The 24316-nt window shown below is 36.4% G+C and overlaps 5 protein-coding genes and 1 long non-coding RNA gene across 6 annotated transcripts; 2 read left to right on the forward strand and 4 right to left on the reverse strand.

Annotated features, from left to right (window-relative positions):
* Nucleotides 1-254: 254 nt before the first annotated feature.
* LOC104771657 (multiple organellar RNA editing factor 4, mitochondrial-like) lies at nucleotides 255-3186 on the forward strand. The gene is made up of 4 exons (XM_010496227.3): nucleotides 255-881; nucleotides 976-1073; nucleotides 1166-1231; nucleotides 1330-3186. Exons 1-4 carry the CDS (start codon nucleotides 529-531, stop codon nucleotides 2997-2999), a joined length of 2187 nt encoding a protein of 728 aa, XP_010494529.1. The 5' UTR covers nucleotides 255-528; the 3' UTR covers nucleotides 3000-3186.
* Nucleotides 3187-3424: 238 nt separating this feature from the next.
* LOC104771658 (protein OSB3, chloroplastic/mitochondrial) lies at nucleotides 3425-6007 on the reverse strand. Its single transcript, XM_010496228.3, has 9 exons — nucleotides 5466-6007; nucleotides 5244-5382; nucleotides 5020-5131; nucleotides 4665-4777; nucleotides 4417-4567; nucleotides 4266-4330; nucleotides 4014-4164; nucleotides 3832-3896; nucleotides 3425-3729 (listed from the first exon to the last, which is right to left on the reverse strand). The coding sequence occupies exons 1-9, from the start codon at nucleotides 5834-5836 to the stop codon at nucleotides 3598-3600; spliced, it is 1299 nt and encodes a 432-aa protein (XP_010494530.1). The 5' UTR covers nucleotides 5837-6007; the 3' UTR covers nucleotides 3425-3597.
* An 8738-nt stretch (nucleotides 6008-14745) lies between these two features.
* Nucleotides 14746-16120, reverse strand: LOC147919681 (uncharacterized). The gene is made up of 3 exons (XR_015592372.1): nucleotides 15523-16120; nucleotides 15116-15422; nucleotides 14746-14978 (listed from the first exon to the last, which is right to left on the reverse strand). It is a non-coding gene; the product is annotated as an uncharacterized LOC147919681 (long non-coding RNA).
* Nucleotides 16121-17090: 970 nt separating this feature from the next.
* LOC104771659 (putative polygalacturonase At3g15720) lies at nucleotides 17091-19767 on the forward strand. The gene is made up of 9 exons (XM_019241947.2): nucleotides 17091-17562; nucleotides 17786-17923; nucleotides 18017-18160; nucleotides 18285-18314; nucleotides 18425-18632; nucleotides 18728-18809; nucleotides 18936-19044; nucleotides 19161-19274; nucleotides 19367-19767. The coding sequence occupies exons 2-9, from the start codon at nucleotides 17810-17812 to the stop codon at nucleotides 19592-19594; spliced, it is 1029 nt and encodes a 342-aa protein (XP_019097492.2). The 5' UTR covers nucleotides 17091-17562; nucleotides 17786-17809; the 3' UTR covers nucleotides 19595-19767.
* Nucleotides 19768-21266: 1499 nt separating this feature from the next.
* On the reverse strand, nucleotides 21267-21956 carry LOC109131247 (uncharacterized). Its single transcript, XM_019241948.2, has one exon. It carries the CDS (start codon nucleotides 21954-21956, stop codon nucleotides 21267-21269), a length of 690 nt encoding a protein of 229 aa, XP_019097493.1.
* A 129-nt stretch (nucleotides 21957-22085) lies between these two features.
* LOC104771660 (uncharacterized) lies at nucleotides 22086-23204 on the reverse strand. The gene is made up of 2 exons (XM_010496230.3): nucleotides 22921-23204; nucleotides 22086-22833 (listed from the first exon to the last, which is right to left on the reverse strand). The coding sequence occupies exons 1-2, from the start codon at nucleotides 23036-23038 to the stop codon at nucleotides 22304-22306; spliced, it is 648 nt and encodes a 215-aa protein (XP_010494532.1). The 5' UTR covers nucleotides 23039-23204; the 3' UTR covers nucleotides 22086-22303.
* Between the last annotated feature and the right edge of the window lie 1112 nt (nucleotides 23205-24316).

Consider the following 24316-nt stretch of genomic DNA (forward strand, 5'->3'; position numbering starts at 1 on the left):
TTATATTTGATTGACTTATATTTTTAAAAATTTTAATTTATCATTAATAAAATTTATCTTTTCACTAAAGTGTTATATAAATTAATTTCTAACATAATATATATTTATTATTAATATTTATAAAAATAATAAAATAACAGATATAGCTTTAAAAGTTGTTGGTAAACAATCAGATTTTAACAGTTAAAATTTCTACAGTCAAAGCATCAACAGCTAAAATTTTAAAGTCAAAATTTTTACAGCCAAAAGTAACAGCCGTTACCAATCAGAGCCTATAACTTAACTTGTGTGATGCGACCGAAAAATATAGTACCCTGAAGAAGAAACTTTTATAAATTCTATACGTGGGAAAATGTTGATAATTCTGAAACTTTGTGTCAAGGTTCAAAATAACTTCAAAAGATAAGGGGCTTTGTAATAAATAATAATTAGTAAAAAACCACTCGAAAAGCCCTAAAGGCCTAAAAACTAAACCCATCAGTCACTGTGTTTAAACCAAGCCGGCGTAATTCTCAATCTCCGGCATCAATGGCCATGCTCTCGCACCGTCTCCGGCGAGTTCTAGTCGCCGCACCTTCCTATTTCCAACAATCCTTCACTCTATCTCGTCCCTTCGGTTTTATCACTGCCGTCTCATCGTTACTACCGAGATCCGCGGTGAAGCAATCAACGGAATCAAATCGAACTCCGGCGAGGTTGTTCTCGACGGCTCAGTATCAGTACGATCCTTACACCGGAGATGATTCGTTCACACCTGATAACGAAGGATGCGATTTTAATCATTGGTTAATCACAATGAACTTCCCCAAAGATAATCTTCCATCTAGAGATGAAATGGTTTCGATTTTTGAGCAGACTTGTGCTAAAGGACTTGGTTTAAGGTTCGTTATTTCTTGAACTTTTTGTTGTTGATAATTTCGATTTTACAATGTTAAATCTTTATTTTGGAATTTGAGTGTTTTTTGTTTTGTACAGTTTGGAAGAAGCTAAAAAGAAGATGTATGCAATTTGCACAACGAGTTACCAAGGGTTTCAAGCAACAATGACAATAGGAGAAGTAGAAAAGTTTAGAGGTAATGAAATGATATGTGTATGTGAAAGCATTTCTTGGATGGAATTAGTATTTTGTTGACAGTTTTTGTGGTGTGGTGTTTATTATAAACAGATTTGCCTGGTGTGCAGTACATAATTCCTGATTCTTATGTTGATGTTGAGAATAAGGTGTATGGAGGTATGTTTCTTGTTGGTTTCGTGGAGTTTTTATATCTTATTGTGGGGAAGTTACGTTTTTTTCTGAACTGTTTTTTTTTTGTGTTTTGGTTTTTTCAGGAGATAAATATGAGAATGGAGTGATTACACCTGGGCCAATTCCTGTTCCTACTAAAGAAGGTTTTGATTCTTTGGAGAAGGGACAAGAGAAAGCTCAAAGGAGTGAAACGAGTTCAGATCAGGGTCTAACCCCAGGAGAAGAGCTAGCTCAGATAATTGAAGTGCCTCCAGATCAGAGGAGTTTGAAACAAAGGCGAGGAACTCTGGCTCTAGGACAGGGGCAAGGTCAAGGAAGTCGAACGTCAATCCCAGGACAAGGGCAAGGGCAAAGTCGAGGTGCAGGAAGTCGAATGCCTTCATTTCAACGGAGTTTCAAACAAAGCCAGGGAACTCCGTCTGTAGGTCAAGGACAAACTCAAAGAAGTGAAATGCCTTCATTCCAAGGGAGTGTCAAGGAAGGCCAAGATATACGTATTCATGGACAAGGGCAAGGTCAGCAAAGTCAAGTACCTTCATTTCAGGGTAGTTTCAAGCAAGGCCAAGAAACCCCGGCCCTAAGACAAGGACAAGCTCAAGGAAGTCAAATGCCTTCATTTCCAAGTGGTAACAACCAAGGTCAAGGAAAACCAGTCCCTGGACAAGGAAAAGGTCAAGGAAGTCAAATACCTTCTAATCAGGTGGGTTACAGCCAAGGTCAAGGACCTCAGACACCTCCATACCAAGGGTTACCAAACAATTACGCTCAAGGACCCCGTCAAGGAGCATCTGTGCATTACAGCCAAGGAGCATCTGTAGCAAACTTTGTCCAAGGGACGCCAGAAAATTACAACCAAATGGGCCAAGGGAATTACAGTCCGCAGAGTTTTGGAAACTACGGTCCTGCACAAGGAGCAGGAAGTCCAGGGTTTGGACACGGGTATCCTGGACACGGGCAAGGTCAAGGAGGTCAGTTATTGTCTCCATATCAAGGGAGTTACAACCAAGGCCAGGGAACTCCGCTACCAGGACAAGGCCAAGAAGGTCAAATACCTTCATATCAGATGGGTTACAGCCAAGGCTTGGGAGCTCCGGTGCCTCCATACCAACTAACACCAGGCAATTATGGTCATTGGCAATTTGTGAACTACAACCAAGGACCACCACATGGCAACTTTCTCCAAGGGCCCCAACCAAATTACAACCAAGGAGGTCAATGGAATTACAGTCCACAGAATGGTGGACACTATGGTCATGCACAGGTTGGACAGTGGCATCCTGGACCCCCTCAAGGCCAAGGAAATCAAATGCCTCAATATCAGCTTAGTTACAATCATGGCCAAGGCACTCCGTTCCCTGGACAATGTCGCTGTCAAGGATGTGGAATGCCTTCATATCAGGGTAGTTACAATCAAGGCCAAGGAACTCAAATCCCTGGACAATGGCAAGGTCAAGGATATGGAATGCCTTCATATCAGGCTAGTTACAATCAAGGCCAGGGAGCACCAGCGCCTCCATACCATGGAAACTACAATCAAGCAACACCAGGCAGTTATGGTCAAGGGACATCTGCAGTGAAACCAGCGAATTACAATGTGCAGAACGGTGGAATCTATGGTCCTGCACATGGATCAGCAGGAAATCCAGGATTTGCACAAGGTTATACTGGAGACCGGCAGAATGAAACATTTCAACAAGTGGATCAGAGAAATGTAGCAGGTGACTGGAGCAACAACAATCCTGTACCTAACTGATACCAGAAAACCAAATTCTTGAACATAAGCAATTACACAGTTTTGCTTGTCTCATAGCTTTTTGAAAACAGAAGTCTCCAGTTCACTCTTATTGGGCTGTATATATGTTGCATAGAGGATTCCATTGTTTCCGTTACTACAATAAAAGAATGAAGATCAGATGAGAGTAAAGCAGGGATTGTTGAAACTTGCAGCTTCTAAGAAAAGTAGATTTTTTTTGAGCCAAATTTTGCCGGTAATTCTCGAGGCACTGTGAGTTCACTCTAAAATTGGTTGACTATACGCCAGAAAACATTGGCCCAATAAGCACACAATAAGATTTTACATAATGGTTGGGACCGTTGGGTGTAACGTGAAAAATGTAAAATATCGAGGCACTGATAAGATTTTCTGAATGAAGACTAAACGTCTAAACCCTTACGAGATTCCTAACCAAAAACTACTTCTATAGATATGGATATGGTGCTCATTTTGACAATGTCTCACACAGGTTCCTTAATTTACTCTAGCAATTTTCTTTATATAAGACTGGATGAAATAAAGTTACGGCCTTTTTACATAATGGGTGGCCAAAATCAACGTAAGGCTGCGAGACAGACTAGGCCATGACAGGACTTTCTTGGTTCTTCTTTAAAGGTGGTAACTTTGAAAGCGCCCAAGTTGGAGAATTATTTATCCACAGTCCTTCACCGGTCTCCTTGTGCTTGAAATCAGGGTATTTCGGGGTTCTCTACATATGGTTCAAAAACATTATCGGGAAATTCGAAAATGAATATAAGAGGAGAAATGGAAAGAGAATAGTGTTTCAAAGATTCAAAGATGATATATTTACCTTGTCTAATCTGTTATCCCACCATTTACTCGGGTTCTCAACCAAGTCCTTCCAAGATTCTTCTCCTACATCTCACAACGGCTCATTTTAGAAAAGTGAGAAATACAAATGCCATATACCTAACCTAATACTTGCTAAAAGAACATATACCTAACCTAATACTTGCTAAAAGAAGAACTTACTTTTAAGCTGCGGGATTGTATTGGACATGAGAGGTCTTTCTTGGTTCTTCTTTAACGGTGGTAATTTTGATAGTACCCAAAGAGGAGAATCAGTCATCCACAGTGCTTCGCCAGTCTCATTATGTATGAAGTCAGGAGCTTTCACATTTGCCTACACGTGTTCAAAAACATTAGTAGGAAGTCAATAACGAAGATTAGAAAAAAGACTACTTTCTTCACTCTTCAAAGATAACCTGCAGAACAATATATTACCTTAACTGATCGGTTGTCTAACCATTGATCTGGGTTCTGAACCAAATCCTTCCAAGATTCCTCTCCTATATCTCACGATAGATCATTTTATAAAACGAGATGATAACAAAATGCCACTACTTACCTAATACTTACTGAAAGGAGAACTTACCTTTAAGTTGTTTCAGTTTGGTGTTTCCTGTAGGTACTAAGACATCAAACTCAAGCTCATCGAGTTTTAGCAAAGCCCATTCAGGAGCTGTGCTGAGCCACAAAGAAAAACCACCAACCTTCCTCTTGAAATCGGGATGTTTTGGCTTTACCTGTACATGAGAAAATCGATAACGAAAAGATTAATAATCAAACATATCAACTAACATGACTGAAAGAGAAAATGAATCAGAATCAAAGTGTGTTTACCAATCCGTTAGCTTTATTCCCACGGTGATCCAACCACTCTTTAGGATTTTCAATAAGGTGCTTCCACGAATTAGAGGTTTCTTCATCTATGACTTTAACCTTTTTGGATCTTGCTAGAAAGATAGAATATAATAAAATACGTTAACTTAAATGTCGCCATTCCTTGTACACAAGAGATGTTGCCAAAGACAAAGAGAATCACGTTGACCAGAACACTATATTTAACACAGAAAAGAATTAATCATAACCTAGCAGAGCCACTAGTTGAAAGATACAAACTAAAAAACGAACATAGGTACACAACAACATTAGTATTTTCTCACGCATAACATTGAATAAGGACATATTAACATACCGGGCTGTTTCTTGGTGCTGGTTACTTCTTTTTTAGGTGGTGAAATCGTCTTCATAACTTCTTTTTCAATAGTAGTTTCAGCTTGTACAAAGTTAAGACTCTGAACCATAACCTGTATGTAATGAACGAACTTCATATATATTATAGATGAATCCAAGAACATGAAACAGATTACAAATCTAGTCTTTAGAATTGATTCCATTAGTTTCCTCTATAAAACTCACCTGAACATTAGATTGAGTATATGTCACATTCGGAGGAGGTGAATCAATAAACAGCTTCCCAGAAATATGAATTCGATCCTCTTTCTTTACATGTTGAACTGCGATTTGAGCTAGATCCCCTTCAAATATAATCGGAATCCTGAAAAAGGTTTTGAAACTTTGATTAACCTAAGCTAAGTTCCACTATCACAATAACACATTCAGGTGTTCAAAAAAGTGTACCAGAAACTAGATGACTTTGAACCCGAACGCTGAGAGATTACAGTTCCAGCCCAGAATTTACCATCGGAGCAAGGACCGAACTGAACAGGTTGCTCGACGAATCCAATTAGGTTGATCCAATTCGAAATCTCCGGCTTGTACTCAATCTTCTTCGGCGGAGTCAGTTCTTTTTCCTCCGCCGGAGAAATTAGCGGCGGCGGTTTCGCTGATGCTTTAGCCCTAGGCTTCCTTCCTCCGTTTCCGATGACGGTGGCTGAGAAAACGCGGATTTGCTGAGAGATCACCCATTTTTGAGTGGGGAGCTTCGCTGCTTTCGAGTGGTAGAGAGAGGAAGTAACTACTCTAGTCAATGTTCTAGAGATCAAATTCATAGTTTCATACTAAAAAGGGAGAGAATCTGATTCTGTTTACGAGTTCCGGTGATACTGTGTTGCCGGAGAGGGAGAGGGAGATGAGAGAATCGTGAAGATAGGAGAAGAAGAACAAAAAAAGCCCTAATTTTTCGGGCGCCAAGGGTTTAAGGGAAACAAGCAAATGGCTTCATAGTAGGCCTTAAAGGCCCAAATAATTATATTGGCCTTGTTTTGTCTTTTTAGTAAAAGATATTGAGAAACCAAGGAAAGTTTTGTCACCGGAATAAGGTTTTTGAATCTGATTCTCAACAGCTTGTCTATTGATCAGGTAAAAGAACAGATGTGCCAAACTTGGCTCCAATATTACACATTTTGACGAGTCGAAAGTTGTTTTTGCGAGTCGAAAAGGGAGCCACATGGCCGAGATAAAATAGCAAAAAAAAAAAACAAAAAAAAACTTTCATTTACAAATCATGATTCTAAGTTGTATATTATTATGTAGTGGCAAATCGGGTTAACATTAAAACCAATGTGAAGTTGGATAAAAGTGTAATTTTGTTCTTGAAGAACAAAAAACAAAAGAGTCTCATGAAGATTGTTTATTTGTTTTATTTTTGTTATCTTTTCCAACATTCTAGTATTCTACACAATTCAAATTTAAAAAAGATAACTCAAATTTTGCCTTGACCAATTCAAAACAGAGATTTTAGCGCAAAAAAAAATATTGAAACGTAATCATCATCTTATTGCTCACAGCTCAGTTTGTTTAATTTTATATACATGAATACATACACATATAGAGAGACGTATATATATATATATATAGATTTGAATATTCTTACCAACTTTTATATATAATTAAAGTATATGATTTCTACAAACCTTGCTACGCAAACAAGGAACAAAAAGCGTTTTATTTATCTAAGACGTGTAGAGGAACCATGAATAGAGAAACCATGACGTATAACGTTTTAACGTTCAAATATGTTTTGGGTGTTTATCTTTTAGGTGTTGACTGGTTCTCCTGCTACCTTCCGCAAATGCTACGTTTGCGGATAGTAGCGGTTGCTAGCGACTGGAACCAATCACACGAACCGCTCTCAATCGTTCATAATCTCTTCCAACCGCTCCAAACTACTGAATTCCAAAAGCGGCTTCCCGCAAGCGTTTGCAGTTGCGGGCGATTGCGGTTGGATTTTTTTTTTTTTTATATATAAAAACTTAAAAGAAATCAATGATAATGAAAATTTTTTTGTTATATCTTCTATCTAACCATTTTACTCTTTAAGGATTGGAGAAAATAAAGTATGAATATGATTGCAGAGATTATAAAATAAACAATTATAAGAAAATAATATTCCAATTAACAATAACCCAAAAAACTTGATGTAAATTTAATGGCACATCGCACATAAGTTCAAAAATATTTCATCAGAAATTTAAGAAAATAAGATTATTTGTGAAAAATATTAAAAGAAATCACCAGTGACTCTTCTCAACTCTCACTTGATCATTCCTACCGATACAACTACTGACCCACGATCTAAGAAAAAAGAGAAAAAATCTACGATCTAAAGCATATGATTTGTCATTTATCAAATTACTTGATTAAATTTTTGGTGAAAAGCCAAATGCATAAAGGAATAAGTATTTCAATATGAAATTTATTTGTTTTTTGAATAATTATTTTAGTATTTATTAATAACTTTTAATTATAAATGAAATTTAATAAAAATTTTGGTGTTTTTAAACATTTATATATTATATATCACATTTATTTATGTTCCAACCGCTATTGCACCCGCTGGTCAACCAGTCGTAAACCTCCCGCAAATGCACTAATTTTAAACTGCTAAACCAATCGTTCAAAATTCTTAATAACACTTGAAACCGCAATCGCCCGCTTCCGCAATCTCCCGCAACCGCAACCGCAATCGCAGCGTTTGAACCAGTCAGACCCTAAGTTAACTTGTCCTTCATCCGTACGGTTCAAGTATATGGCGTGGACGAGAAGATATCATCTATATTGTGGTTAAAGAAATAGAAAGAAGATTGAAGCAAAATAAGAATAACATCTAAAGTTTTTTCTTGATGTTATATTATCTGAAGTTTATATACTTATAGTTAACCTAAAGATACGAACTTAATGATTAATCTACTATATATATGGCGAACTCATGGTTGATTTTTCTTAATGATTTTTTTATAGACTATATAATATTTATAAGTTGGCTACAAAATAGATTATATATTAAATATAGATTGGTTACAGTAAAATGTTATAGATTAATTGGTCAACCCGTGGGTTATATACTTAAGAATATTTCAAAGAATCCTCTTAAAGAGAATATTCCAATAATTTATACAATTTCCAAAATAAAATCTTTATTATTCCATGTATTGTTACAACTGTTAAACATAAAAATATAATGTTATGCGTAAAAATGAATAAATATTGGTAATTTATCATAGTTAATCGTGATTTCTGAAATTTTATTGTGCAATTGAAAATAAAATCATACATAAACACGAGTCATATTAAAAAAAATTTCACCAAATATGTTCAAAAATTAAAATAAACAGTACGATGTTTGTTACTACTTTTATTTTGAGTCATTTTACTTAGTACAACAGTTAGCGTGTATTTTTTTGTCTTAGATTATGTTAATTCTTCTTATGTAATGACTGAAATATTTTAAGCACCTCAGATAAAAAATTATCAACAAAATAATCATTCATCTATAGTACCGTAAAAATTATAAATAATTGCCAAAAAGTTGATATTGTTGTATTTTTTGAATTTAACGTTAAATTATATTTAAAAAATAACATTTTTACACAGAATGCAACGGTTATTTGAAAAGGGTTGGCTGAACAAAAAAAAAAACAGATTCGGCCCATTCGAAGAATCATCAACATCTGATCGTGGATTTGCTTGTCTATTAACCACCTAAGGTCATCTCCAACAGAAAGTTTTTAAGAAGTTTCTAAGCGTAATAAGGATAAAAATAAATTTAAAATGTTAATTATGCTAAGAATTAATCCTTAGCTAAGGATTTTCAAAATTGATCCTTAGATACATGTGTCACTCAAAGATAAGTGAAAAAAAAAAAAATCTGCTTCACAATGTCGATTCAGTTGAAATTTATTGATCACACCAATATTTTGGTTTTAAATTTCAGTTTGGTTTTTAAGGTTTGGTGTTTTAACCCATCTCTCTAGCCGACTTGATCACCAAGTCTCTAGCTAATCCTTTAGTCAAGTGATCCGCTAAATTTTGTTCAGACTGAACAAATTGTATGATAATTGCCCCATGAGTGATCAGCTCATATATCATGCTATGTCTAACTCAAGGTGTCGTGACTTACCATAATACACTTGGCGATAAACTCTAGCCAAAGTGGTTTTACTATCACAATGTATACAAATTGGTTTATGAACTGAATGGTTGGTTTGTGTTTTAATCAAGTGTTTGTATTGTGGTCTGGCATAGATGATTTTGTGGTAAGGTTGGGGTATAAAGCGACACCGAGGTGGTGTCGGTTGACACTAGCATGTTGTTGCGTGTTTGGGTCCTAGGAAGACAGCTGGAGTTAGGTTTGAATGAGGAGAGATTGACGGAAGTGATATCGTGGGCGTCAGTGTCGACCGACACTAGGAAAGTGTCGATCGACACCATGTATGTTGGTTCGCAAGTGGTGCAATGGATGAAGTTCGACACCAGCTGGAGGTGTCGTTCGACACTAGAGGAGTTGGTAATGAATTGGAGTATTCGTGGGTGAAACGACCGCACCCGGATTCCCAATCCTCAAACAGGATCCACATGAAACAATCTCACCGGAAATCCATAATTCCGACGAGACAACCGGCGTAGAAATCGCTCCGTACAATAACTCCCACAAACACACCAAACCTCACCTCATCTAGTTACTGAGTTGCACAACCAACCATCCCTAGTGACCGAGTAACAAGAGATGTGGGTTGGAATATTTGATTCCGTCCAGCCACGGACAACACTTCCCCTCAACTACTCTAATTCACTATCAACTCCTCTATTGCCCCGAGGCCCACGAAATAACTTACGTCGATCTTTCCTCATCCAAACCTAACTCCAGCTGTCTTCCTATGAACCAAACACAAAACAACATGCTGGTGTCGACCGACACCACCTTGATGTCACTCGACACCCCAACCTTACCACAAAACCCACAAAACCGTCTATGCCAGACCAAAATACAAACACTTGATTAAGACACAAACCAACCGTTCATTCCACAAATCCACCGTTGGATATGGATCGTGTAGCACCACGAAGCTCCCCACCAAATTTCAGCCAGATCGAATGCCGTTCCATCCTCCAAACCTTGCCCCAAAGTATCCCCAACTCAAACCAGTCTGCACACTCATCTGCAGGTGTTGGCGTCGACCAACACCACAATGGTGTCGAACGACACCAACCTAAAAATTACGATCAAAGCCTTCTTTCAAGCTCCTTCTCGCCGCAAATCCCTAATCCGCTACAATCATAGATTCTTTACTCAATCTAACACTAAAACAATACAACTTACCTGGATAACAGCTATGAGAAAGCCTCCTTGTCTCTCCCAATCCACAACCAAGCTCAAATCCCTCTCCTTACACGTGAAGAAGATGAATCTCCTTTCTCCTACCTTCCAAGTGAGAGCACCACAACTCCCTCTCCTTCTCTCCTCTAGAACCACCAAAACAGATCCCTCTGCTCCTCTTAATCCTCCTCAAGGCTCCCTTTGCTCTTAGGATCAAACTCACAATCTCTCTCTCTCTCTTTCTCATTCTCTCCCAGAAGTGACCAAAGACAACCCCCCCCCCAAGAGAGGCTGCTCGTGCTCCTTTAAAACAAGACTTAGGGTTTCCAAACCCAAACCAAGCTAAACCGATCGATTTTGAAACAAACCGAACAATCCCCAATTTAGTGGTGTCGACCAACAGCCACCTTGGTATCGATCGACACCCACCCAAAATTGGGTTTGGGATGTTACGGTGGGGAAGTATTATCCATGGCTGGACGAAATCAAATATTCCAGCTCACCTCTCTTATTACTCGGTCGCTAGGGATGGTTGGTTTTGCGACTCAGTAACTAGATGAGGTGGAGTTCGGTGTATTTGTGGGAGATTTTGTAAGGAGCGATTTCTATGCCGGTTGTCTCGTCGGAATTATGGGGTTTCAGTAAGATCGTTTCCCATGGATCCTTTGTGAGGATTGGGAGTCCGGGTGCAGACGTTTCAGTTTGGTATCAGAGAGTATACGGTCCTAGGACACGCTCTGTAATGGAAATAGAATTGTCTAAAAAAATAGCTCGGGATTTCTATAAATGTAAAGTTTTCATAAATAGAAAGTTTCTAAAAATATAAAGTTTTATGAATAGTTAGAACTTGTCTATTTTTGGAAAGAGTGCGTGTGAACATCCAAAGTGGTTGGAATGTTTGGAGTGTGGCCTAGGAGTGGCCAAGGTGCAGGGGAGTTTCCGAGAGGGAATATGGTGGTTGGTAAGACATTGCGGTATTTTATGCAAACCACTTGAGGTATTTCTTGTCGGGAAGTGCTTAGAGACGTCAAGACTTGTTTGCTCTAGGGACGTTGGGTTCTAAACAACTCATAAAAGATGGTGGTTCTCCTGAGGGGATAGTGGTTCCCCTGTATACCTATAGCTTGAGGTTTGGTGGGCCCTGAGAGTGGCAGAGGAGATGATGGTTCTCATGAGAGATGGTGGTTCGCCTGAGGGGATGGTGGTTCTCCCAATACCGAGATCTTGAGGGTGACGGCCCAAGAGTGAGCCAGTATGGCTTGAGGACGTTTGTCTGAGAGTGAGATCGGTATGGCTCAAAGGTTTTGACCTCAGAGTGGATGAGTTGGGAGCAAATAATGTCTAGGACATGTGAGTAAGCATAATGATGGAATGTAGATGTCAGGGTTGATGGTGGTTCAATCCCGGGTTTATTGTTGGCCAGTGGGGTCAGGACTTTGTTGACCGGTGGGGTCAGGATTGTGTGGACCAATGGGATCAGGATGGTGTTGACCGGTGGGGTCAGGATAGATTGACCGGTGGGGGTCAGGGTGTTATGGACCATTGGGTCAGGTTGTATTGTGAACCGTTGCAACAGTGGAAGTGTTTTGTAGTTGGGGGTGTGTTATCAGATTCGAGGACGAATCTTTTGTTAGAGGGGGAGAATTGTAACATCCCAAACCCAAATTTAGGGTGGGTGTCGATCAACTTAAAAATATATGGTCAATATTTTTTTGGTTCACGTCAGACCGAACTTAAATATAAGCGAGTTTGACGGATTTTGGATTGTAACATCCCGATCCCAAATTTAGGGTGGGTGTCGATTGACACAAAGAGGGGTGTCGGTCGACACCACTAATTGATCGTTATTCAGTTTGTTTTAAAATCGCTCGGTTTAGCTTGGTTTGGGTTTGGAAACCCTAAATCTCGTGTTAAAAGGCATATGCAACCTATTTTCTTAGGGAGGGGGTGTTTGTCACTTCTAAGAGAGAAAGAGAAAGAGAAAGGGAGATTATGAATTTGATCCTTAAAGCAAAGAGAGTCTTGAGGAGGGTTAGGAGAAGGAGAAGGGAGATACATCATCTATATGTGTGTGGGGAAGGATCTGATTACTTGGTGGTGGATTAGGAGAGTCAAGGAGGCTTTCTTATGGTTGTTATTCAGGTAAGTCGTGTTGTTTGATGTTTAATCGATTAGGAAATAGATACCTGTGAAAGATTAGTGTTTTGCAGCGAGAAGGAGCTTGAAGGGAGGCTAGGATTGTGATTTCTGGGTTGGTGTCGTTCGACACCAACACCTGCATATGGACTGCGCGGACTGGTTCGAGATGGCTACTTTGGAGCAATGTTTGGAGGATGAAACGGAGTCAGATTTGGCTGAAATTTGGTGGAGAGCTTCGTGGTGCTCTAATATTTGTATCTAACGGTGGGTTTATGAACTGAATGGTTGTTTTGTGTTTTAATCAAGTGTTTGTATTGTGGTCTGGCATAGATGGTTTTGTGGTAAGGTTGGGGTATCAAGCGACACCGAGGTGGTGTCAGTCGACACCAGCATGTTGTTGTGTGTTTGAGTCTTAGGAGGACAGCTAGATTTTGGTTTGGATGAGGGAAAATCGACGGAAGTGATGCCGTGGGAGTCAGTGTCGACCGACAATAGGAGAGTGTCGACCGACACTAGGAGAGTGTCGACACTAGTGGTAGTAGGCAAACACCTAAAGAAATGGATCATGCTGATAGTAAAAGAGCTAGAGAGGTAGTTCAGTCATCCATCAGATAGTGCGGTGGATGAAGACTCTTCATACATGATGTCTTCTGATCCCGATGAGGAGCATTACACTAAGGTGCTGTCCAAAAAACAGCGGAGAGACCTCAAAGGTAGGTGCCTCAAATCTGTAGCATAATTATGTGTAGTAAACTTTTTGATGAAATGTGTGTGGGTTCAATATTTCCTCACACGGACGCGGTTTTAAAAAATGGTTCAAGGCAAATAAGCCACTTTTTGGAAGTATTATAGAAATCTCCCGATCAGGTACTTGGAGCTGCCCTTAATGAGTCGAAAGCTAAAGATAGCGGAATATGAGCCACTCCTGGATAAGCTCAGAAAGAAGTTCAAATCTTGGTCTATCAAATGCTTGTCTTTTGCTGGTCATGTGCAGCTTATTGCCTCAGTGATTAATGGCATAGTCAATTTCTTGATATCGACTTTTATGTTGCCTAAAGGCTGTGTTAGGAAAATAGAATCACTATTTTCTAGATTCCTTTGGTCAGGAAGCATAGAGGGTAGCACTGGAGCTAAGATAGCTTGTTCTGGAGTTTGTTTACCTAAATCGAAGGTGGCATAGGGTTAAGGCGCTTATCAGCTTGGAATCGAACGTTGTGTTTGTGATTCGTCTCACTCCTGTTTGCCGACAATTAATCGCTCTGGGCTAGATGGCATAAGCCTCACTACATCAAAAATAAATCTCTATGGGAAATTGAAGAAAACCAGAGAGATTCTTGGACTTGGAAATTTATTCTGAGGTTGAGACAATATGCTGAGAGTTTCTTGCTTGCAAGTGTGGGTAATGGTGAGCGGATGGACCTAGATCACTTCACGCTCACCTCACCACCATTTCTCTCCCAACCCAGGTAAGTGATTATGATAGATACAGTTGGGTTCTTGATGGGTTTGAGTGCAAGGGATTCTCTTTGCAAAGAACTTGGGAAGCTTTAAGGCCTAGAGAGGATGAAAAAGACTGGGTAAGCTCAGTTTGGTTTAAAGGTGCAGTGCCCAAACTTGCTTTCAACATGTGGGTGGCCAATCTCAACAGAATTCCTACCACGCAGCGTCTTGCAGCATGGGGTGTAGCCTCTTCAACTGATTGTTGTCTATGCTCCAGCCACCCAGAAACAAGAGACCATTTATTGATTTCTTGTGATTTTGCCTCTGCAGTCTGGCATGAGATCTTCTACAGATTATCTCCAACCAGTAGTCAAATCTGCAACTGGTCTGAACTTCTTTCATGGACTAGACAATGCTCTCCTCAAGCTCCATCAATGCTAAGAAAAGCAGTGGTTCAATCTTGTATCTATCACATCTGATGGCAAAAGGAACAACGTTCTTCACAACAACCAAAGGCTCCCTCCTTCAATAATCTTCAAAAATATTGATAGGGAGATCATTAACATCATACCTAGGAGACAACATAGGAAGAGATGGAGGAAGCTTATGCTTCTTTGGATTCGTTGAATTGAATCTATTTCATCATTCCCTCTAAAGCATTGCAATCTTATTTTTATTTTTTTTTGCCAATATTACTCTACTCTTGAAAGGACCGACCCTTTTTTTTAAAATAATAAATAATAAATATAATATAGTAAATAAACTACAACTAGTGGTCCCATACCTACTAGCCACCTAACCACAATCACAAACAACAACGGAATAACCAATCTCAATATCCAATAAATATAACATCAACAATATCCAATAATCAAATAACAGGAAACATAGAACTAGCAACCTAGCAATGTTCTACCCAACTCTAGCAACCTAGCAATGCCAGACAACATCAAACCGAGTCTCTAGAACATCCTCCTCTTCATTACCTTGATTCCACGATCACACTTTGCCTTTACCTGCACCACAAACACATATTGAGATGCATGAGTATTTGATAAACACTCAGTGAGGCAATCCTCATATCTACTGGGCTATACACACAAGCAACAGTGATTCCAATGTTCCAAACAAACAACAAACAAAACATACAAACCAGGAAATCAGACATCATCTCGCTAGAAGGGAGGTGTCGATCGACACCAGCCAAGTGTCGACCGACACTGGCCTTGGTGTCGACCGACACCAGCCAAGTGTCGACCAACACTGGCCTTGGTGTCGACCGACACTACCTTACAGTGTTGATCCATGCCCAATTTGCTGGTGTTGACCGACACCAAGTGGTGTCGATCGACACTCCCTACGCCATCGCGATCCGCTCGAAGCCGAGAGTTGAATCTCGCTCCCAATCTCCTCCAAATCGCCCAATACTCATAACCCAAGCCAAATACGTCCATAAGAACCTGTAGCAACCAATCCCAGCAAGAAAAACACACAAACAAGCAACAAAACAAGTAAGAACAAGGAATCAAAGGCTTAGATAAGCCATGGTCATGCACTCACCTCTTTGCAGGAAGATTCAGACCAATAGCAACAAATCCAACCCTCCTAGCAGGCCTCTAGATCCTTCCTAGCTCCAAATCTCACAAGAACAGCTAAGAAAACTCACAAATCTCTCTCAAAACCGAAATCTCCTTCTTCTCTCTATTTCTTTGTCAAAAACGGCCAAAAGGGAAGAGAAAGGTCGAGTTCTCCTTTTAAAACTCGAGTTTAGGGTTTCCCTAAACCAACCACACAAACCGGACGATTAAAAATTGAACCAATCGAACCGTCCACAACCAGTGTCGATCGAGACCTCCTGTGGTGTCGATCGACATCCTCACCAGACTACCAAAAAAATGGTTTGCGGGTGTTACAACTCTTAAGTAAAAAACTTTTGTAATACCTTCAACTTTATTTATAATGATATTTACAAGTTAGCAAAAAAAAAATGTAAACACGACGAACCACCTAACTAGGGACATTTTTTCAACACAATTCAGTTGTTGCTTTTACTTGTTCTTTATTTGCTTTCAAGTCAAAACTCTACAAATACAATTCTTTTCGACTCGAAATCTATCATGTAAGACCATCTCTAATAGATTTCCCTATTTTTATCTCTAAAAAAGATAAACTCTATAATAGAAGTGAGTTTTTTGACCCAAAAAAAAAAAAAATTTGTTTTACTCCTACCTCAATTTTCACCTCTAAAATAGAGATCGCTATTTTTTACTCTATATATAGAGAAACTCGATTTATTTCCTCTATAAATAGATAAAAATATAGCAATCTCTATTTTAGAGGTGAGAATAAATGTGGGTTGGAGCAAATTTACTTCTAAAATAGAGATTGCTATATTTTTGTCTATATATATAGGCAAATATAGATATGGGTTGGAGATGCTCTTATGCTATCTGCTATATGCTGATCTAAATTTTTAATATTTTTATTTTATTTTTCAAGTTTTAGTTTAAGTGTGGATTTTTTTTTGTCCAATTTATATTGAGGAAATAAAAAGTGAAAGAAAAATAAGATAACATCATATTGGATATATTTTTAAAAATTTTATCTTACATCAAACTAAGTTAAGATATAATAATGCAGTTAATATGATAAGATACTACTCAAAATTTTTAATTTTATAATTATCAAGACATTAATAGTAAATTCATTACGGATTTTATTTCAAACACTACAAAATAATTAGACAAACATTTTAAGGGCTGTATTGAATCTTATATTTTAAGTGATTTGTATGAAATTTAAATTTAATGTTATACAATTAGGGAATTAAAAACTCTAATTAAATGGATATACACAGGATTAGTTAGACAAACATTAACTTAGTTTTTAATGTAAATGGATATACACAGGATTAGTGCTTGTCTTTTTTAATATAAGATAAAATACTACAATGGTATCAGAATATGCATCCAAATTTAATTGTATTTTCGATTTTTCCAAAATAATTTTGATCATTTCCCTTATTAATAATTTTCATTTCCCTTTTAACTTATATATTTTATTTAATACTATTTATTTATTTTGATATATTCTAGATCTTATAGAAAAAGAGGGATGATGTCACTGATATGCAAAAATATTATCTACAAAATAAGTAATGATTTCTTTTGTAAACTCTTTTCCTCCAGTTTGGGCTACCAATCGGGACGTTATTTTTTAATTTGATTAATGTTTGGTTGAAAAAAAATAATAATAATAAGTAATGATTCTAGGCTAAAAATATCTAAAGTTTGAAACTACATCCATGAACCTGTCTACACCCATGATTTTTTATGTGTATATATAAGTGATGAACATAACTTAAACATACACTACATTACATCTAATCATCTGATCATCATTACACAATGGTTATAATAATGTTTGAATAATAATTATTATGCTTTCTTTTTTTCTAACATTGATATTTGGATGTTGTAGGAAATTATAATACGCGTTGTCTTGTTGTTGACTTTATTGAATTCAGTTCTTGTAAATGGCCAAATCTATGATGTGCTTAAATTTGGTGCCAAGGGAGATGGTCTTACCGATGAATCAAAGGTACTATCTTGGAATTTACTCTATGAAAATGACTGAATTATGTAAGTTTTCAAATCATTTTTTAACCAAATTATTATCATATGGTATCCAAGTATATATACATAGCTATTGATAATTTATTATTCATTTTCCTATAAGATAAGAGATCATAATCGTTGTCAACAATATTTTAGTTATTGAGTAAAGAAGTCTTATACACTTGATCTTTCGATAAAACATATAGGCTTTTCTCGAAGCATGGAAAGCTATGTGTGGTAGTGGTGGGAATCCAAAAACACTCCTTATTCCTTCAAATAAAACATTTTTACTACAACCTCTTGTGTTTCAAGGGCCTTGTAAATCTCCTTCAGTACAAGTTAAGGTAACTATCAAAATTTTGTTAAAACAAATCACTCACAACTTTATGTGAATTTAAATATTTTCTTAAAAAAATTATGTGTATTCATTTATGCAGTTTGATGGAAAGATTGTTGCGCCGAGAGATAAGACAGAATGGTCGGACTATAAGTCGTTAATATGGGTTAGTTTTAAAAAAATAATTGGTTTAACAGTCAGTGGTTCAGGATCAATTGATGGACGTGGTTCGTCATTTTGGAAGGTGAAAATTTTGATATATATAAAAGAGATATAGTTTTTATTTTGTATATATGTTTATATAAATTATCTATATCTATTTAATATGTAAATCTAATATTTTATTTTTCCATATTCAATATATCCAGCCAAGAATGTCAGCTTCTAAACGGCCTACTGTGAGTTTATATCTTTCTCACTAAATTTATTCTTAATTGTATAATGAAGATAGCTTTTTCTACATATATAACGATGTTCATGATGAATTTACTTTCCCGTTTTCTTACAGCAATTGCATTTTAAAAATTGCAATAATCTCAATATAATTGGAATAACTTCATTCAACAGTCCAAGAAACCATATAGCAATTAACAAATGTAAAAGAGTTAAAATAACAAAAATTAAACTCGTAGCACCGAAAGACAGTCCTAACACTGATGGAATTGATATCTCTGGATCAAGAGATGTCGATATTTACGACACAGTAATTGGAACTGGTACATAACTAATATATCTCTCTTGCACATTCATTAATTGAAAATTGATTTGAAATGGTTCTTTGAATTTAAATCTTCTTAAAAATATATTACAGGAGATGATTGTGTAGCTATAAACAACGGAAGTGTGAATATCAACATTACAAGGATGAATTGTGGACCGGGCCATGGAATAAGGTATATATATGTTTGATTGACCAATACCATTATATACATAATACTCATTTTTTTATTCTACAAATGAATTTTATTATCAATCTAAATATGTATATATATATATATATATATACGATTAAATTACAGTGTGGGAAGTCTAGGGAAAGATGGAGAAGAATCTATGGTTGAGAATATCCAAGTGACTAATAGTACCTTCTTTAGGACGAAAAATGGAGTTAGAATTAAGACATGGCCGGTAATAATTGTTTTGTTACATTTTTCCATATTAAAACTAAATAAATTATGAACATATTGACACAGTGTTTTAAATGATATATATATATATATATATATATCTTCTTTTCTTTAAAGAATGGAAAAGGATATGCAAAAAATATATTTTTTAAAGGCCTCACATTGAGAGAAACCAAAAATCCGATAATAATCGACCAAAACTATGTCGATAAGGGTCGCCTAGATGTGGAGGTAATTGATCTTAAGATTATTTTTTCTAATAAATAAAAAATATTATAATTTTAACTAGGCTGCGAACATATTTGTAATATTTTTTTGTGTAGGAATCAGCTGTGGCAATTAGTAACGTGAAATTCACAGATATTCATGGAACTTCACAACTCGATGAGATTATAAAGATTGATTGCAGTAAAGTCACATATTGCAAAGACATTGTTCTTGACAAAATTAATATTTCTACGATCGAAGGAAATAAGCCAATTGTTGAATGCAAGAATGTGTATGGAAAGTCTATTAATGCTAACGAGGTCAATGGTTGTTTCGAAAGATAGTATCCATTTTCATAGAAAATATGTCATATAAAAATTTGTTATTTCATATAGCGAATGATTTTATGTAATGATATATGATCAACTATTTTTATATATCTGATCGAATAAAACAGTGTTATATTAAGATTATTTCAATATAGTCATGAGCTAGTAATTTACTATTATCAGCACACTAAGCGATTTGTTAAACTTATCTATGTTATTTCATTTATGCGAATCAATAAGAACTTACAATAAATTGGTTCTCCTTTCTCTCTAATCATATTGCATGATAGAGGTCTCAAACACAATATAAGATAAAAAGGGCATTGGGTCTTGTCATTCAGGTAATAAATTAGCCCGGGATCTATTGCTTTTTAAGTGATTTTACACTTTTTAAATCATCTATTGAAAAGGTTTTTTCATAAGAGAGAAAAATTTTGATGTTCGAAGGCTTCTATGTTGTAAGCGCTGTGTAACTTCAGATCGTAATGTACGGTAAACTTGGATAATGATTGAAACGTCCAGAAGTACATTTTTCTTAAATAGTATTTTGATCATTCTCTTAAGCCTAGAGTTGCATGAAATCCCTTCTAAGATATGACAATCACAGTTTTCTATCTTATACTAGGCTAAGATACAAGAGAAACAAATAAAGATTTTGTGTTTTGTTTTTTTGTTTATCACCAAAGTTTTTCTCAATCTTTGATTTTTGTGAATCTTATTTTTCTCTCTCGCTTTCTCATGTTTTCTTACTATGTTTTTGATGTGGAGAAACAGAGTATTTATAATGTTCGATCGTTTCATAGTACGTTTGCAACCGTACAATTAAACAATGTAACCATTTACCAAAAGCTGTGATGGTTAGTGAAATAACTGTTGATTAACATTTCTCCCTCATTTAAGTTTAATCTTTAGGTTAATTAGTTCTGATTTTCCAGTTCCCAAGCATATCCTGAAAGGTTATGTAACTTTACTTAAGAACCATTGATCAATCACTCAAAGTCTCAAACTGATAAAAGATCAATCAAAGATGAAAACATTATAAGAGAACAACATACCATGAAAGGATTGACTTGTAATGATTTAGCAACCAAGAGGGTTATTTGTACCATTCAGGTTCGTATACAAATGTCACTCGTTCCCCCCATGGCTTATTTGTAACCTACAAAGCCCTCTAATTATCAGAACAGAGGAGACAAAACATATATATTATAAATGTACCTGAGCAATGCATTTTCTTAAGCGTTTACTTGATCCATTCAAGTCGTAGCAGTAGTACAAACTCAGGGGGTTTTGTTCATATCCAACGCTTGGTGGTATTGTCAATAGATAACTGCATGCAAAGTTACAGATTCATCAACATTATTTCTTCAATCACAATTACAGTTTCTGAAATGATAAAACACTCACAACTAAACTGTTTCAGACCAAAAGCTCGAGATGCAATCGATAAAAAATATTAAAAAATCAATTAATATAACTAATATATCACACCATACATTCATACTCATATATAATTTGCTTGACTAAGTCGTAAGACGCTCCGTTGTCGATTTAGTACATACGAAGGTGAGTCATTTCTTTTTTTTTGAATCTAATGTTAAATTATATTCAAAAGAAAAATAAACGTTTTTACAAAGCGTGGATATAAATTGTTTCAAAACATTTCAAAAACAAGATAGCTTTAAACTTAATTGAATCTTGCTTCAAACCATAGCTGGATGCTAGAACCGCCATCATCCTTGATTGAGCTCAGGCGGTTTCGAATGTTCTTATCAATGAAGGTGACAAGCTTCAAAACCATGGAAGGTGTTTCACCATGGTGCTGTTCATTCCGCTCTCGCCAAAGTGAATGTATCGTATTCTGGAAGACATAACCCACAACTAACCTCCGTTTCTTGGCCAAAACAGAACCTATAAGCAGTGACATGACTTCTTGCCAGCGGTTTGTGAAGTTTCCAGCGAGAAACTTCTTCATTAGTGCCTCCCAGACCTGCGATGAATAGGGACATTGGAAGAATAGGTGTTCTCTGGATTCCATGGGATAACCACAGAAAATACAACCTGTGTTAGCCGAGTGGTGCCAGTGCTGCATCCTTTCTCCGGTTGCAATCCTGTTTTTGACCACTAGCCAAGTGATAAATGCGTATTTGGGGGTAGCATGTGGGAACCAAATTCCTTTGTGTTCCTCCATTATGGGACGGTGTACTCGGAGAAGCTGCCAAGTAGCCTTCGTTGAGAACTGTGCCTGATAAACACCCTCCTTGCATTGCCAAAGAGATACGTCAGAATCTGCAGATGCTCTTGTAAGTCGATATCTTTGGATTTCATCTTCTACAGAACGGAACAAAGCAAGTCTATGTGTCCGCTGTCGAGGCATAGCTAACACGTCAGCCACCGTAGCAGGTGAGTCATTTCATGTTCATCTTTTTTGTATTTTCTTTGCAATCGTGATTTATTGTAATGTAGTTTGTCATAATCACATCTTAAATGAGAAAATGAAGAGTTCTGAAACAATCTCAAGAAAATCGAGTTATGAAGAAATTGTTTTACAAGAGTTATTTATACATATATTGGGAAAAAAAAAAATCACATGAATATATTATAAGTTTATAACATAAATGTAGCAATAAGAATTTTTCCTAATTAATGTTTCACTATCATCATATTCATATATCATACATGATAATGTTTTATAATCTGTAAAAATAAATAAATCATATAAAATCATATGTCGAGATCTTTCATCAAAAACTCCTCCACCATTACGGCGTCAAGGTAAAACTCATCACAATCCATAGTAATCAATCCATCAAAGCTACTATTTTCCAAGTATTCCCTCATAAGATCATCATCATCATCATGAGCATAATTATCATCACACCCACCATAACCCTCAGAGTCATCACTTAGTTGACCCATCTCACACGACGCCGCCGTCTGCTTACCTTCCCATTCACAGGTCCCGTGACTCTCCCTGGCCACCACCTGCATATCAATGGCATAATCTTGGTTTTGGACATCACCGGAGCTCGGAAAAATGACTTCTGTAGAAACCGAAGCCGGCGACCTGAAATCTAACGTCACCGGACCTTTTCTTCCGACAGAGACATCAATGCCGGAAGAACGTCCGGTGAATCTTTGAACTATGTCTCGGAAATTGCTAGGGTTTGCGTTGAGGAGTGTCGTGTGCATATTTCTCTTAGATGATTTATTATAAGACCGGCTTCTATTATGTTTTGATGCATTGGAACATACTTCAATAGAAGAAAGAAATTAAAATAAGTTAAACTTTTAATAGGTCAAATATGTACATTTAGTAGAAAAAAATGAATATAACTTACAAATAATTTGAGATGACTCTGATTCTGTAATCGCCATGTTATACATCTGGGCTTCACCAGTTTTGATAGAAGGATCATAGTGTAGTAAACATTGGTTTGGTCTAAAGTTATTATTCATTTTTGTGTGTGTGTGTGTGTGTGTGTGTTTTGTTTTTTCGGTCGTGTCTTAGCTTGCAGAGACGCTAAAGCTGAGTGCCTGGTTCATTTATATGTGGAGGTATAGAGATAGAGGTCGATCGTAGCTAGATTTGACTTTTACGATAGTTTTTAAAATTATTTGCATTAATTTCTATAGCTTACACTGATCATCAATATGAAGGCTTCTTGACCACATGTATATAGAAACAATCCGCGTTCAGTCTTGGTTTTATCCTATATCATTATCATGTATTACTTTATACAGAGATATAGTGTCAGAAACCGTAAATTGTAATCGCTTTACCATAGTGTATGACTATTGTCAAAATATTGCAAATTTCGAATATGATTAAATAATTCAAACTAATCAAGCGTTTCAGTCGATACAATAATCTTGAACACATGTTATGATCTCTTTATTAAATTTTGTAGTTAAAACAATCCAAACAATATTTTCTTCGATCGAATAAAATAATCATAAGTGCGTACAACACATATCATAATCTAATATATAGTTACATAGATCATCCTCTACTTTGTAAATACGTATGATACATTGATACGTGTGTATATGCCCTAGCGATGTTTATACAAATATAAGTTTTGGATGTAGATTTTTTTCGAGGAAGCAACCAGCACGTGATGACAACATCAATGATGATCTCCTGGAAGACTTAACTAACTTAAGATGCTCTCTCTTGGATAAACCGTGTCTTTGGCTCTTTTACGGGTCAATACATATATACAATTAAGTTTAGTCAATACATATATACAATTAAGTAAACTAAACTTAATTGCAAAGTATGTTCTAGGTAGTAATATGTAAGAAAAATACAAAAACGACTATTTGGTTGTATAGGCTTGTATTGTATTCATTGTCAACGAAAGAAGAAGTGAGTATTTCACTTTAAAATGTTGTTAGGGGCACAGGCACTCTTACGTATACTATTATTACATACAACTATATAAGTAACTAACGTTGTTACCGATAATAGTTATACACACTTATTTAATAAGAATACATAGAACTATGTGTTTTTAGCTGTCATATACATATTAGCTAAATCAGCGGTGGGATCTATATATAAACGTGGCGGTGGTTTATGTGACGAAATCTTTTATTCCACAGCGCATCCGTGATTTTGTTCTGTAGAAGAGATGATAGAAATGAATATTTTATTGGACAAAAAAAATGAATAATTTAAAAGTTCAATTATATGCTAAAACATTTTAATTAATTATAAACAGCACGTTTCTT

The sequence above is a fragment of the Camelina sativa genome, chromosome 20 (genome assembly GCF_030686135.1).
Source record: "Camelina sativa cultivar CO46 ecotype springtype chromosome 20, ASM3068613v1".
NCBI classification, from domain to species: domain Eukaryota; kingdom Viridiplantae; phylum Streptophyta; class Magnoliopsida; order Brassicales; family Brassicaceae; genus Camelina; species Camelina sativa.

Coding starts and splice junctions, on each gene's coding strand:
- LOC109131247 (XM_019241948.2), bottom strand. CDS start 21,956: ATGCCTCGACAGCGGACACATAGACTTGCTTTGTTCCGTTCTGTAGAA.
- LOC104771659 (XM_019241947.2), top strand. CDS start 17,810: ATGTGTGGTAGTGGTGGGAATCCAAAAACACTCCTTATTCCTTCAAAT. Junction 18,161..18,284: donor GTGGTTCGTCATTTTGGAAG/GTGAAAATTTTG, acceptor CAATATATCCAG/CCAAGAATGTCAGCTTCTAA. Junction 19,045..19,160: donor TTAGAATTAAGACATGGCCG/GTAATAATTGTT, acceptor TTTTCTTTAAAG/AATGGAAAAGGATATGCAAA.
- LOC104771657 (XM_010496227.3), top strand. CDS start 529: ATGGCCATGCTCTCGCACCGTCTCCGGCGAGTTCTAGTCGCCGCACCT. Junction 1,074..1,165: donor AGAAGTAGAAAAGTTTAGAG/GTAATGAAATGA, acceptor TATTATAAACAG/ATTTGCCTGGTGTGCAGTAC. Junction 1,232..1,329: donor TGAGAATAAGGTGTATGGAG/GTATGTTTCTTG, acceptor TGGTTTTTTCAG/GAGATAAATATGAGAATGGA.
- LOC104771658 (XM_010496228.3), bottom strand. CDS start 5,836: ATGAATTTGATCTCTAGAACATTGACTAGAGTAGTTACTTCCTCTCTC. Junction 4,568..4,664: donor GGAATAAAGCTAACGGATTG/GTAAACACACTT, acceptor TCTCATGTACAG/GTAAAGCCAAAACATCCCGA. Junction 3,730..3,831: donor GGGATAACAGATTAGACAAG/GTAAATATATCA, acceptor AACCATATGTAG/AGAACCCCGAAATACCCTGA.
- LOC104771660 (XM_010496230.3), bottom strand. CDS start 23,038: ATGAATAATAACTTTAGACCAAACCAATGTTTACTACACTATGATCCT. Junction 22,834..22,920: donor AGAGTCATCTCAAATTATTT/GTAAGTTATATT, acceptor CTTCTATTGAAG/TATGTTCCAATGCATCAAAA.